Source organism: Dendrobates tinctorius, unplaced genomic scaffold, assembly GCF_039654945.1.
Source record: "Dendrobates tinctorius isolate UK_male_01 unplaced genomic scaffold, ASM3965494v1 ptg000069l, whole genome shotgun sequence".
Classification (NCBI taxonomy): domain Eukaryota; kingdom Metazoa; phylum Chordata; class Amphibia; order Anura; family Dendrobatidae; genus Dendrobates; species Dendrobates tinctorius.
The window spans coordinates 24,505,403-24,517,193 of NW_027361737.1; the positions used below are offsets into that span (position 1 = coordinate 24,505,403).

The 11,791-nt window shown below is 40.8% G+C and overlaps 1 protein-coding gene across 1 annotated transcript; it reads right to left on the bottom strand.

Moving 5' to 3' along the window:
* Positions 1–1,159: 1,159 nt before the first annotated feature.
* Positions 1,160–11,374, bottom strand: LOC141095292 (adipolin-like). The gene is made up of 8 exons (XM_073581228.1): positions 11,246–11,374; positions 9,730–9,927; positions 8,982–9,093; positions 5,188–5,330; positions 4,402–4,510; positions 2,671–2,755; positions 2,513–2,591; positions 1,160–1,397 (listed from the first exon to the last, which is right to left on the bottom strand). Exons 1-8 carry the CDS (start codon positions 11,372–11,374, stop codon positions 1,299–1,301), a joined length of 954 nt encoding a protein of 317 aa, XP_073437329.1. The 3' UTR covers positions 1,160–1,298.
* Between the last annotated feature and the right edge of the window lie 417 nt (positions 11,375–11,791).

The window sequence follows — 11,791 nt, forward strand, 5'->3', positions numbered from 1 at the left end:
CCTGTGCTTAGTCGTACGCTGCAGGGAGAAAATTCACTTTATTCCCCCTGCAGCATTCCATTTTCAGTTACTGTGTGGCGCCGGTTCAGTTATGGCTCTAGGTATAGAGAGCGGCAGCTGTAACTGCGCCCTCAGCCCTGACTGACCGCTGTGCCCCAGTGCAGAGTGAGTGTCAGTCAGGGCCGATGATGCGGTTACAGCGGGCTGCTCTGTACACTTAGAGCGGAGACTCAAAGCAGTGACTGAAACCGGAATGCTATGAGGGATAATAAAGTTAATTTTTTTCCATTTTAGGATTTGGCTAAGTGCAGGTGCCAGGAAGGTTACTAACACTATTAACCTTAACCTTCAGATTAGCTCCACATCTGCAGGTTAGTAGTGTTTTTTCTTGTGACAGGTTCCCTTTAAATGCTGCTGTTGGTGATATTGGCAGTGGCATTTAAGCAGCAACGATTGAAATTGGCTCTGATTGTTGCTGTTAGAGGCAGGTATCAGTAGTATGACACAGATGGCACCTAACCTGTATGGAGCGGGCTCAGCTCCTGAGCCTGCTCCATACATCTTACATACATGTACACCACATGTTGAGAAGGTGGTAAATTGCATTAACATCTAACACTTTTTACCATCATGTCATGGTTTTTGTGTATTTTTGATTGAATCAGTATTTTTTACATATATAAACAATACAGAAGCACAAGGTCTTAACTTATCACATTGAAAATGTTATGGACTAATGGCCATGTATTTGCAATATGAGCATCCAGATCTGTTCTTCTGTGTAGGACCACTCACAATAGTCACCATCTGGACGCCTGCACTTCATAGCGGTTTGCTAGACCTGATGCAAATGCACCAAGTTGGTAGTTCTGCGAGCCATAGGTGGTTGGTCCCTGCCATAGACGATGAGCTGAGGTGCAGGTGGGCAGCCATAGCGCCATTCATGGTTCTCTGGATCTAGGAGCTCCCAGCTGTGAGCCCCTGAGCGAGCAGCCACGTATCCTGGGTATAGATAACGTATTGAGTTGGCACAACTCCTTTAACATGATCCTTAATGATAGATCAGAACATCCGTGGGTTGCCTGCTTTGTAGCTACAGAAAACCATTTTGATTTGCACACTTTATTTTGTAGAAGTACATCAAATATAAACCGTGAAATATCCCAGTAGCTCTGCAGCCATCATACATTAAGTTAGAAAATATTTATTTGCAATTTCTTATATTATAAAATATAAAGGCTCCTGGATGTTGTGGATATCCCCTTGTAGTTGAATTAAAAATAGAGGAATATCATGGATCACTGTCCCAAGAGCACGCCGCTGAAATCTGAGTCCTTCACCAGCATGAGCCAAGACTCCATCCTGTTCTCCAAGAAAAGTGACACGTATTGGCCCGCCTATGGGGAATAAAGCAGGGTTAGAGTTAGTGATCCTGTAAAACGTAGAACCATACTGCAAGATCCTTAAGCGTCGATCACACAATGTTCTTGCTGATCTTTGGAAGTTGAAGCTCCAAAATCTTCCTCAAGAAGTCGGCAATAAAAATGCGGTGTGAATGGGCCCGAATAGTATTCTTCAAGCACTGAGAAACATTGCAGCAAATTTTTACAGCTTTTTTTTTTTTTTTTTTTGCATTTTTACAGCAGAAAATGTAGCCCGGCAGGTCAGCATCAAAACTGTTAAGAAACAGAGTTAGAGTAATATAGGCCTCGGTGGTCCCCTAACTTTGGTTTTTATGAAAGATCCCATTGCTGTAACTATAGTGCAGTATAAACCCCAACATTACACTTATCTGAAAGGGGCCACAGAAACACAATGGGGACTGTAGTCAATATAAGGAACGCTCAGGAACTGACCTATAAGGGTGTGTGCACACGCTGCGGGTTCTGCTGCAAATCCACAGCGGATCTGCAGCAGATTTTTCCCTGCGGGTTCAAATCCGCAGCATGTCAATTCTTTCTGCGGATTCCACTGCGTTTTGACACCTGCTCCATTGTACAGGTGTCAAAATGCAGGGGAAAAACGCAAGTCATTTTACCTGCAAATCTGCAGCAGAATAAATATAAATAAACTTTATTTTTTTATATAGCGCTTACATATTCTGCAGCACTTTACAGTTTGCACACATTATCATCGCTGTCCCCGATGGGGCTTACAATCTAGATTCCTATCAGTATGTCTTTGGACTGTGGGAGGAAACAATCTAGATTCCCTATCAGTATGTCTTTGGACTGTGGGAGGAAACCGGAGTACCTGGCGGAAACCCACTCAAACACGGGGAGAACATACAAACTCCTTGCAGATGTTGTCCTTGGTGGGATTTGAACCCAGGACTCCAGCGATGCAAGGCTGCAGCGCTATCCACTGAGCCACCATGCTGCCCCAATCTGCAGTGTGTGCACATACCCTTAGCGTTAATTCACAATTTGCAGTTGTATAGCAGTCTTTGCAAATACTGTGATACAAAGTAAGTGTCTGATAGATCGATCAGGAGGTCTTTCCTGTTCTTTACCTGGATGTACAGTACCCCATTCAATGTAATTGTAGCGGCAACCTCCCTGCTGTTGAAACTGTGACTTTGCTGCAAGGACCTAGAGGAAAAGCATCTGTTTAGATTTTACTAATCGGGAACCAGTACTTTTTATATGATCCAATTCACTGTTAACTTACAAATTTTCCTGGCAGAGGGACCGGATACAGAGTTGCACACGCAGAAAACCCATCGGATCCCTGTGCCGAGCTTTGTTCTGAAAATCTGCAAATACAAATGAGCCTGTGACCCCATTTACATAGATGATCGTTTATACATCGTACATGGATTTTTTAAAATTTTTCTTTTTTTTTTTTTTTTTGGATGCCATGATTTACCTTTTGTACAAAACAATTTTTCAGTTTGGGTAGCTTTACACGTTTTAGAAATTTTGTGACAGTTCCATTCATCCAATTGGGGAAAAAATGTATTTGCTACTGTAACAACCTCATTAGGATGAAGGGAGCTCTGATGTTTGAGGAGATGAGTCCACACTGTACCCTAGAGATGGCAGCTGTACTAAGCAGATGGCATCTTCCTGTAACAGCCGCTACCGGAATTTGCTTCAGTCACTTTATTAAAGCACTTAAATGCCGCTATCGACACAATGTAAATAGCGCAATCACCAGTGTGTGCATGTGCCTGTTTACGTCAGGTCTCCGCGATGTTTTGAACTGGCGGTCAGGTTTTTTCTGAAGGCCCCCATGGCTGCCATCTTACCCTGTGGCTGGGCTTTATACAGGAAAAAAAAGTTATTGCAAGTTCAACTACCCTAAGGGGACTAAAAAATAAAGTAATTGCAATTTTTTCTTTTCAAATTTTAATACATTTTCTTTTTAATTATTGTTAAAGGGGTAGTAAAGAAATTAAACTTTGAAAAAATACACATATTTGATAATGTAGTTAAAGTAAGAGTTATGAAAATACAAAATTCAGTAATTTAAGTGGTAAATGTGAAGACCTAAATATAAATGCCAAATTGCTTTTATTGCCCTCCCTCCAAAAACAACAAAAATGCTTCAAAATGTTGTATGTACTCCCAAAATAGGATCAATAAAAACATCAGCTTGCCACACACAAAAAAACAATCCCTTATACAGGTGGGAAAATGAAAAAGCTATGGCTCTTGAAAAAATGGACAGAAAAAAACTGGCATGAAGGGTTCAAGGGCTTTTATGATGTTAACAGGATATCTCCTGTGCAAGGGGTCCTTAACTACTTTTTTGGGGTCCAACAGCTTGTACCCAAAACGGGATTATAATCCCCACTAGTTTAGAGTGACTATTGAGCTGTGCTGCTTGATTCGATTAACTGATGGAGATGGCAAAGAGCAGCACTTCACTATTTCAAGCAGTTGTATAGAGATTCCATGAGGTGGCAGTGTGATCAGTGGGGTCTCAGCAGTTGGACCCTCACTGCCATTAGACTCAATGCCTTTCTAAAGATGTGAATGTTCATAATATGCAAAGATCATGGCATATTAATGGATTTTTCTCATGTAAACAAGGGCCCATGCACAAACCATTGATATGTGGATATAGGCTGACCAGTAGCACACAAGGTTCCATATTGCCATAGACATTAGATTGGCAGCCGTAAGGTTCCTCCCCCAGGTGCCATGTTCTCCCATAGAAGAATGTTTGTAAAGGGGTTACCACTATAATATGAGACCTGATTAAACTCTACACACTTTCTTTCACATGGTTTCTATATTCAGTCGGTGGGCCAGTGACAGTTCAGTATGGGTGCTGTATTATGGATCTGTAATATGGTCATGTACCTGAAGCCTCAGGAATAAATTATTAATCAGCTGTCTGTCACCATGGACATCATTACTCCAACGCGATGTTCTTTCCTGTTCTGTCACTCACCAATCTGGAGTCTTGCGTAGAAGGCATAGAGTCCGGTGAATGGAGCCGTATACCGACCACTGGTTAAGTTCAGACCAGCGCCTCGGTAAAATGATCCTTCTAAAAGAGGCTGCAAGCAGACAGGTAAATGTGTGATGGCACTGTAAGGGGATCACGAAGGATGGCTTTGTAAGAATATTTTTAGTCTAAAGGCACACTGTGGAAAAACAAGCCCCTGGTTTACAGCCACTGTCAGTATAGTGATAGGAAAATACGGGACGGGAAGGATGGTCCAGATGAATGCGCTACAAACGGGAGAGATTGTGGTGGTGTTTCTTATGAAGGATAGATGGCTATACTGCGACTTTGCCCACAACACCGGTCACTTGGCCAGAGATTACTGTGTGGCGCTGCTATGTCGCAGCATAGTGTAAGTGAATGGTGCCGCATTTTGACCAGTAAGGTAACTTGACTAACAATCTGCAAAATATTCAACTCAATCAGACTCTTTGTTAATTGCTTTTCGTGGTACCTTACGGGTCACAACACAACCCCTTTACGTGCACTATGCTGTGATGTAGCATAGCCATACAGCAGTCTTTGGTCGAGTGGCAAAAGTCACCGTGTAGCCCCAGACTAAACCTGCAATCTGTATTTTCAGAACAGTGACTTTTAATAAATATAGGCCAACATGGTAATACCTGGCAGAACTTCTGCCACAATAGGTTCAAAAGCCCATGGATTTGAAGGGATATATTGCAGGGTCGGGGGTTTTATCTTCCTTCTACTTATTTGCCCAGCCCTCACCTTCTGGTAATTCTGAATTTCCTTCATCTCTCCGGCATCCACGAGAATATCACCGACTGTCCTGCAGGTAAAGGCTGCGAGCACTTTTGCAGGGAGCACAGTTGGAGGAAGATGATCTCTGTCCTTCTGTTTCACAAGCATATCTGCCAGGAAATTAAATGTAGTATTTTTATAGCACAAGCATATTATCTCTAATGTATTGCAAGGTATAATACCAGTAATTCTTTAATGAAAAGATTCTAATACACTTTGGGCCCAATTCATCATTATATTTGTGTCTTTTTTCGTCTAGGCTTTTGCTGTTTTTCACTTGCACCTAATTCTTATTTTAATTTGCACTTATTTTTTAAAGTTTATTTTGTGTTCAACTTTTTCTTTTATGATCACCATTGTAGGCAGGGCTTTGAGTTTCCAGCTGATTTATCAATAGCGACTTTAGAAGAAAAAAAAAAAGTCTCAAGATTTGGTGCAAATCTACCCCAGTTTCCCCCTAGAATTATTTTATATACAACAGATATTTTGGCCCAAATTTTGCTCCATTTAGCGAAACATACTACTTTTTGTGCTTAAATATCACAAAACCGGTCAAAGATAAAAATGAACAAAATTTTTTATTTTGTGCTAAATTCATGAACTCCCTGCGCCATTTTGAAAAACTTTGCCTGAGAAAACATTGCCATATGCCACAAGATAGCAAAAACATAATGAATGTAACCCTACTGTATCAAATATCAAAATCTCTGCTTATTGCCATGTGAGGATTGCACACTTAACATTAGTTTTTGGATTTAGTATAACCCAGTAACTCAGTGGCTAGCTCTGTTTAAGAGTATTGGATTCCTAGCCTTAATAGGAGCATCATTCACTTCCACGTCAAAAGGTGAGTGGTGCTGATGATACTGTATATGCTGGCTGATAACTTCCAGGACACGCACAAATGACAGGTATCTGCTGGTGCAACGCTCCTCACCTCCGTGACTTCCTATGGAATAACTCCCAGTGTGATAAGGTACAATTAGAGTAGCCGACTGCAGCAGTTAAATGAACGTTGTTCAAGGTTTTTTAATTAGATGGGCCAAAGCAGAATTTTGTGCGTGCAGATTGATGGTTAATACAATCTTGCTGTGTTCAGAAAATATCACGTTGGCAGCACATCTACTGGACAGAGGTGCTGCTGAGAACCATGATTTTAAAGCTTTGCTCATTCATTAATGACTTGATGACATTGGTTTGTCAAACAGACCATATGTAGTGTAGATGCGAGATACACTTGGACAAAAATTGATATGACAATCTCTGTTCACTGGTGCAGAACCATGTTAGTGCTACATAACCATTCATAAATAATAATAAAAACATAAATAATAAAATAAAAAATTGGAGGAATATACAGTGGCTTGTGAAAGTATTAACCCCCTCGGCTTTTTACTTATTTTGTTACATTACAACTTGTGTTTAAATATTTTTGTAATCCAATTTGTGCGTGATACATCAGCACTAAATAGTCTTATCTTGGTGATGTGAAGTGAGAATAATATAGGCATAAATTAAATGTATGTGATCAAATAACTAAAAATTGGCATGTGTATATGTAATCACCCCTTTTGCAATAAAGCCCATAAAAATTATTTTGCAAGCAGTTCCCTTCATAAGTCACATGGTTAGTGACAGGAGGTCCACCTGCATGCAATCTAAGTGTCACATGTCAGTATATACACAGCTTTTCTGAAAGGTCACAGAGGCTGCAACACCATTAACCAAGTGGCACCACTAACCAAACACCCCGAAGACCAAGGAGATCTCCAAACAAGGCAGGGACAAAGCTGTTGAGAAATACAACTAAGGGTTGGGTTATAAAAAAAATAACCTAATCTCTGATGAATCCTCGGAGCACCATCAAATCCAGTATCATGAAATGGAAAGAACACGGTACCTGCCAAGAGAGGGCGGCCCACCAAAACTCTCTGCCCCGTTAAGGCGGGCATTAAGCAGAGACGCAGCACAGAGACAAAAGGTAACCCTGAAGGAGCTGCAGAGTTTCCAAGCATAGTCTGGAGTACCACAATAAGCTGTACACTCCATAGAGGTGGCTTTTATGTAAGAATGGGCTACACACAAAAATTGTAAGGCTCGTTTTGAGTTTGCTCAAGGTAAACGCTGTGTCTGGCGCCAAACCAACACCCCAAGAACACCATCCCCACAGAGAAACCTGGTGAGAATCTATGGACAGACTTGAAAATTGCTGTTCAGAGGAAACCATCTACCTTGAAGGAGCTGGAGCAGTTTTGCCTTGAGAAATGGGCAAACATCCAAGTGGCAAGATGTGGAAAACTCAAAGAGCTATATCCAAAGCGACATGCAGCTGTAATTGTTGCAAAAAGAGGCTCTACAAAGTAATGACTCTAGGAGGGTGGATAGTTATGCACACTGAAGTCTTCAGTTGTTTTTGTCTTATTTGTTGTTTGCTTCACAATAAAAATAAAACCAAATGCTCACAGTTGTAGGCATGTTCTTTACATGAACTGATGCAAACCCTCAAAAAACAAAACTGAAATTCCAGGTTGTGAGGTAGCAAAACCTGAAAAATGCCAAGGAGGGGGGTAAATGCTTTTGCAAGTCATTATAAATGAGTGATTTCATAGATCTATCATTTATGTAAGAAAAGAGAAGCTGATGAGTTTATCAATAAATTTTATCAAATGTTTTAGCTAATACGCAGCTGAAACTCAAATTTTTGCTGTGGGATGACCAGTGGATCCACACTTGAATTAACGCGACTAATCCACCTGTCCCCCCGCTATTCCTCGGCCTCTCCCCTCTGTCAATTCCTTTACTGGCTCCCCAATAACCAGAGACTCCAGTTCAAAACCCTAACCATGGCATACAAAGCCATCCACAACCTGTCTCCTCCATACATCTGTGACCTTGTCACCCGGTACTTACCTACATGCAACCTCGATCCTCACAAGATCTTCTCTACTACCCTCTTATCTCCTCTTCCCACAATCGCATACAAGACTTCCCCCCTACTCTAGAACGCTCTACCCCAACATATCAGACTCTCCTCTACCGTGGAAACCTTCAAGAGGAACCTGAAGACTCACCTCTTTCAACAAGCCTAAAACCTACAGTAACCACCGACCCACCAAACCACTGCATGACCAGCTCTACCCTCACCTACTGTATCCTCACCCATCCCTTGTAGATTGTGAGCCCTCGCGGGCAGGGTCCTGTCTCCTTCTGTACTAGTCGGTGACTTGTATTGTTCAAGATTACTGTACTTGTTTTTATTATGTATACCACTCCTCACATATAAAGCGCCATGGAATAAATGGCGCTATAATAATAACTCCATAGGGATTCAACCGAGCTAATCTGAAGTTTTTCCACCATAAATTGTCACAATAGTGACCACGCTGTGGATTTACATTTCCGCACAGTGTTTTGGTCACTTGAAAGCTGTTATAAAACTGGAGGATTCATGCAGGAGTTAGGCAGAATAATCTCCATTGTGTGAACATGTACTGTGGCTGATCTGGGAGTGTTTACTGCTGCACGTAAGATGCACAACTAGATAAAATGGGACTTGTGCAATATATGGCTTAGCTTTATCAGTTATTCTACGCAATGAGAATATGATGAAAGAATCGGATGTATTACTGTAGTAGCTGTGTACAAGATGGCACTGTGGTACCTAATGTACTGCAGCCCCTATAAGCATGTTCTTATGTTACCTACTTATCAGCATTAGACAGTAACAAACTATTAGTTTTATCCATTTTTTACCTACTCACCGCTCAGTAATTGCAGAAATTGGGAAAGTTTCTTCTCCCTGGAAACATGATTGATGGCTTGATTGTGATGCCATGAGGGTGCCGGAGGGCCGATAGGGCCAGTGTGATGATTCTGAGAGTATGCAAGAATTTTATTATGAAAAAGCTTAATTCTGGTCTACTATAATATAGAAGCCCTAAGGCTACGTTCACACAATGAGCTTTTGGTGAGTTTTTGATGTTGCACCATTACTGTGCCCAGAAAGTTACTCGCAATTTTTCAAAGATACGCAGCTTAAAAAACTCACTTTCTGCACCGAATTGACAACTATGTAATATTACAGAGTATCTGATGCCTAGTAGGCCTAATGAGTTCACTTTAAAAGAAAACTATTTAAGAAAAGGGGTCGTCCACTCTTTGAAGACATTGCACTACTGTCCACTCGATTTAAAATTGACTTTTGAGCAAAAATCTACTACCCCACAATACCAAAATGTTCTAACATTAGTCTGAAATACCAAAAATTGAAGGTTTGACACTGGGTCACTGCCACAAATAATTCTTGACCATGAGTCGTGTTTATATCATTCACTTTCATAGAGCAAACGTGCACACACAACCCAAGGATAAGAATAGTGCTGTTTTGGAATAAATATACCAAATACTTATTTCTAATCTCATGGATCCCTTACCCCTTTCTCTTCCAGTGAAATAACAATTGTATCACATAAGCATCCATACAATAGTAATACATATAATATATCTTACTCGTGAAGAGTCCTCATGCCCCCTTCTCTTGTTTTTGGCTTCGCGGTCAGCGTGCTTGAGAAAGAACAGCCAGGAGTATTTGGGAGACAACTTGGGAGTATTTTCTCCTGTCCCTTTCCGCGATATCTTCTCTACTGTGGTGTCTGTCTTTTGTGGGGGTGTAATGTCCGGTGAGGGTAGAGGTGTGATAATGGTATCCTACATAGGAAAAAATATTCTAATATTGCTTTATCAGTCACAGAATATCCATACATTTCTTATGTATTGGAAACGATGATGTTTGATTTTGTAGAGGTTCTTCCCTGTAGGGTATAGGGAGAACATGCAAACTCCTTGCAGATGTTCTCTTTGGTGGAATGTGGACCCAGGACTCTAGTGAATCACTGAGCCGCCATTCTGCCTTGCACTGTAATTGACACCTCCTCCTATCTATCTGATGCCCTCTCCATTACCAGCTGGTACAAAGAACAAGGCTTGTAGAAAGTGTCTGTCCAACCTCCAACTTGTTCATTAAAGCCGGAAGTTTCTGAACGTCTGTGTGGAGAGATTGTGGTCATCAAACCTTTTACAAATTTGACAGATCTGCAAAAAAGCAAATCTCAATCTTCTTGTGTATATCAAATTTACATGTATATCCTTTATATAAAGAAACAAGAATAAATGGTTAAACCTTAAAAAATTTTTTTATTGTTATACCTCCCAAAATTGTAACACTGATGTAAAGTTGCAGAAAGAATAATTGGAGATCACAGAACTTGAAATAAGTGACATTATTTCCTCTTAACATTCCAACTTTTGTTTTACTATCCTCTTAAATTATATGGATAGTGGAGGGTGGTAATGGGATTTAATCATGATGGGTGTACCAGGGGTGGTAATTTATGGTACATTTCCATATACTGCCCCTACTAATACTCAGCTTAGTGAGTTTTAATGTACCATTAATATATCACTAAAAGGGCTGTACAGATGACCTTATTTTTGGTACAAGTGAAATCGACAAAACATGGGATCTCACTCGAATCAATGTTATTCTATGGGGTTGTTGACATGTCCAATGTTTGCCTCGGACCGAGCTGTTCCGAGGAAAAAAAGCATGCCCAAGTTTGACCGTTATTCATATGCAAGTCAATGAGTCCGTAGAAAACATCGGACTCCACAGGGATGACACCTGAGTTTAGTCCGATTTTCACAAACTGACAAGACTGGAGTAGTTGGTAAAAAAAAATTTCCATCTTCTCATCTGAGAAAATTAGATCACACTCTAATCAAACTCCGTTCAAAGTTTGCTTAACATTATCAGCCCGATTTTCTCAGATAGGAGAAAATACACTGGTGTGACCCTAGCCAAAGAATGAAAGATCATTCCTAATTATGGGCACTGAGCACTTAGGATGGTCATCCAGATGGTTTCCCCATGGTTCTAACAAATACACCATGTAGCTTCGCCTTCAGGGTATAGCTTACATTACATAAATGTAACTCAATACTGTATAAAATATATAAAAAGACCTACCTCAAATTTAGATCCTCTGTTCCTATGTGTACAGGCAGGACAGGCACTGAGAAGAACCAGGAGGACCCCCATACTGATGGTCATGAGCACGCAGCGCAGGGGGACTGGCTTTCCATCTGCATTCATCATACGCCCTAGTCTGTGTTACTCACAACTATAATCAGTTGATAACTTAGTAATATCAGGGAGCAATAGTAACAGGTCCACATACAAGTGTCCTCCACAAGATCTCACCTTGATGCTTCCTATGTACAGTATCTATCCTATGTAAACACTGTGTTAAATACTGGTATTAAATGATTGAAAAAATAAAAATATGATATTAGTGTTCAATTATGTCAACTGGCGGTTTCCGCAAGAAGAAACCGTAGCCCCCTAGAATAAGTGTCCCCACACTACTGCTCTATGAGGTCTATGTCCTTCGAGCTGCTGTCTCCTCTGTGGCTGTATCTCCTTCTTGTGGCTGTCTTGTCCTCTCAGTTTAGATAACAGTACCCAACGCCCCACACAACACACGTATAGAGAAGCTCGGAGGGTTTTGTGTGT

Bases quoted from the DNA above. Each gene is read 5' to 3' on its own strand.
- LOC141095292 (XM_073581228.1), bottom strand. From the start codon at position 11,374: ATGATGAATGCAGATGGAAAGCCAGTCCCCCTGCGCTGCGTGCTCATG. The intron at 4,511-5,187 runs GTGAGGGCTGGG...GTCTGCTTGCAG, and splicing joins AAATTCAGAATTACCAGAAG to CCTCTTTTAGAAGGATCATT. The intron at 1,398-2,512 runs GTAAAGAACAGG...TATTCCCCATAG, and splicing joins ATGGGGTACTGTACATCCAG to GCGGGCCAATACGTGTCACT.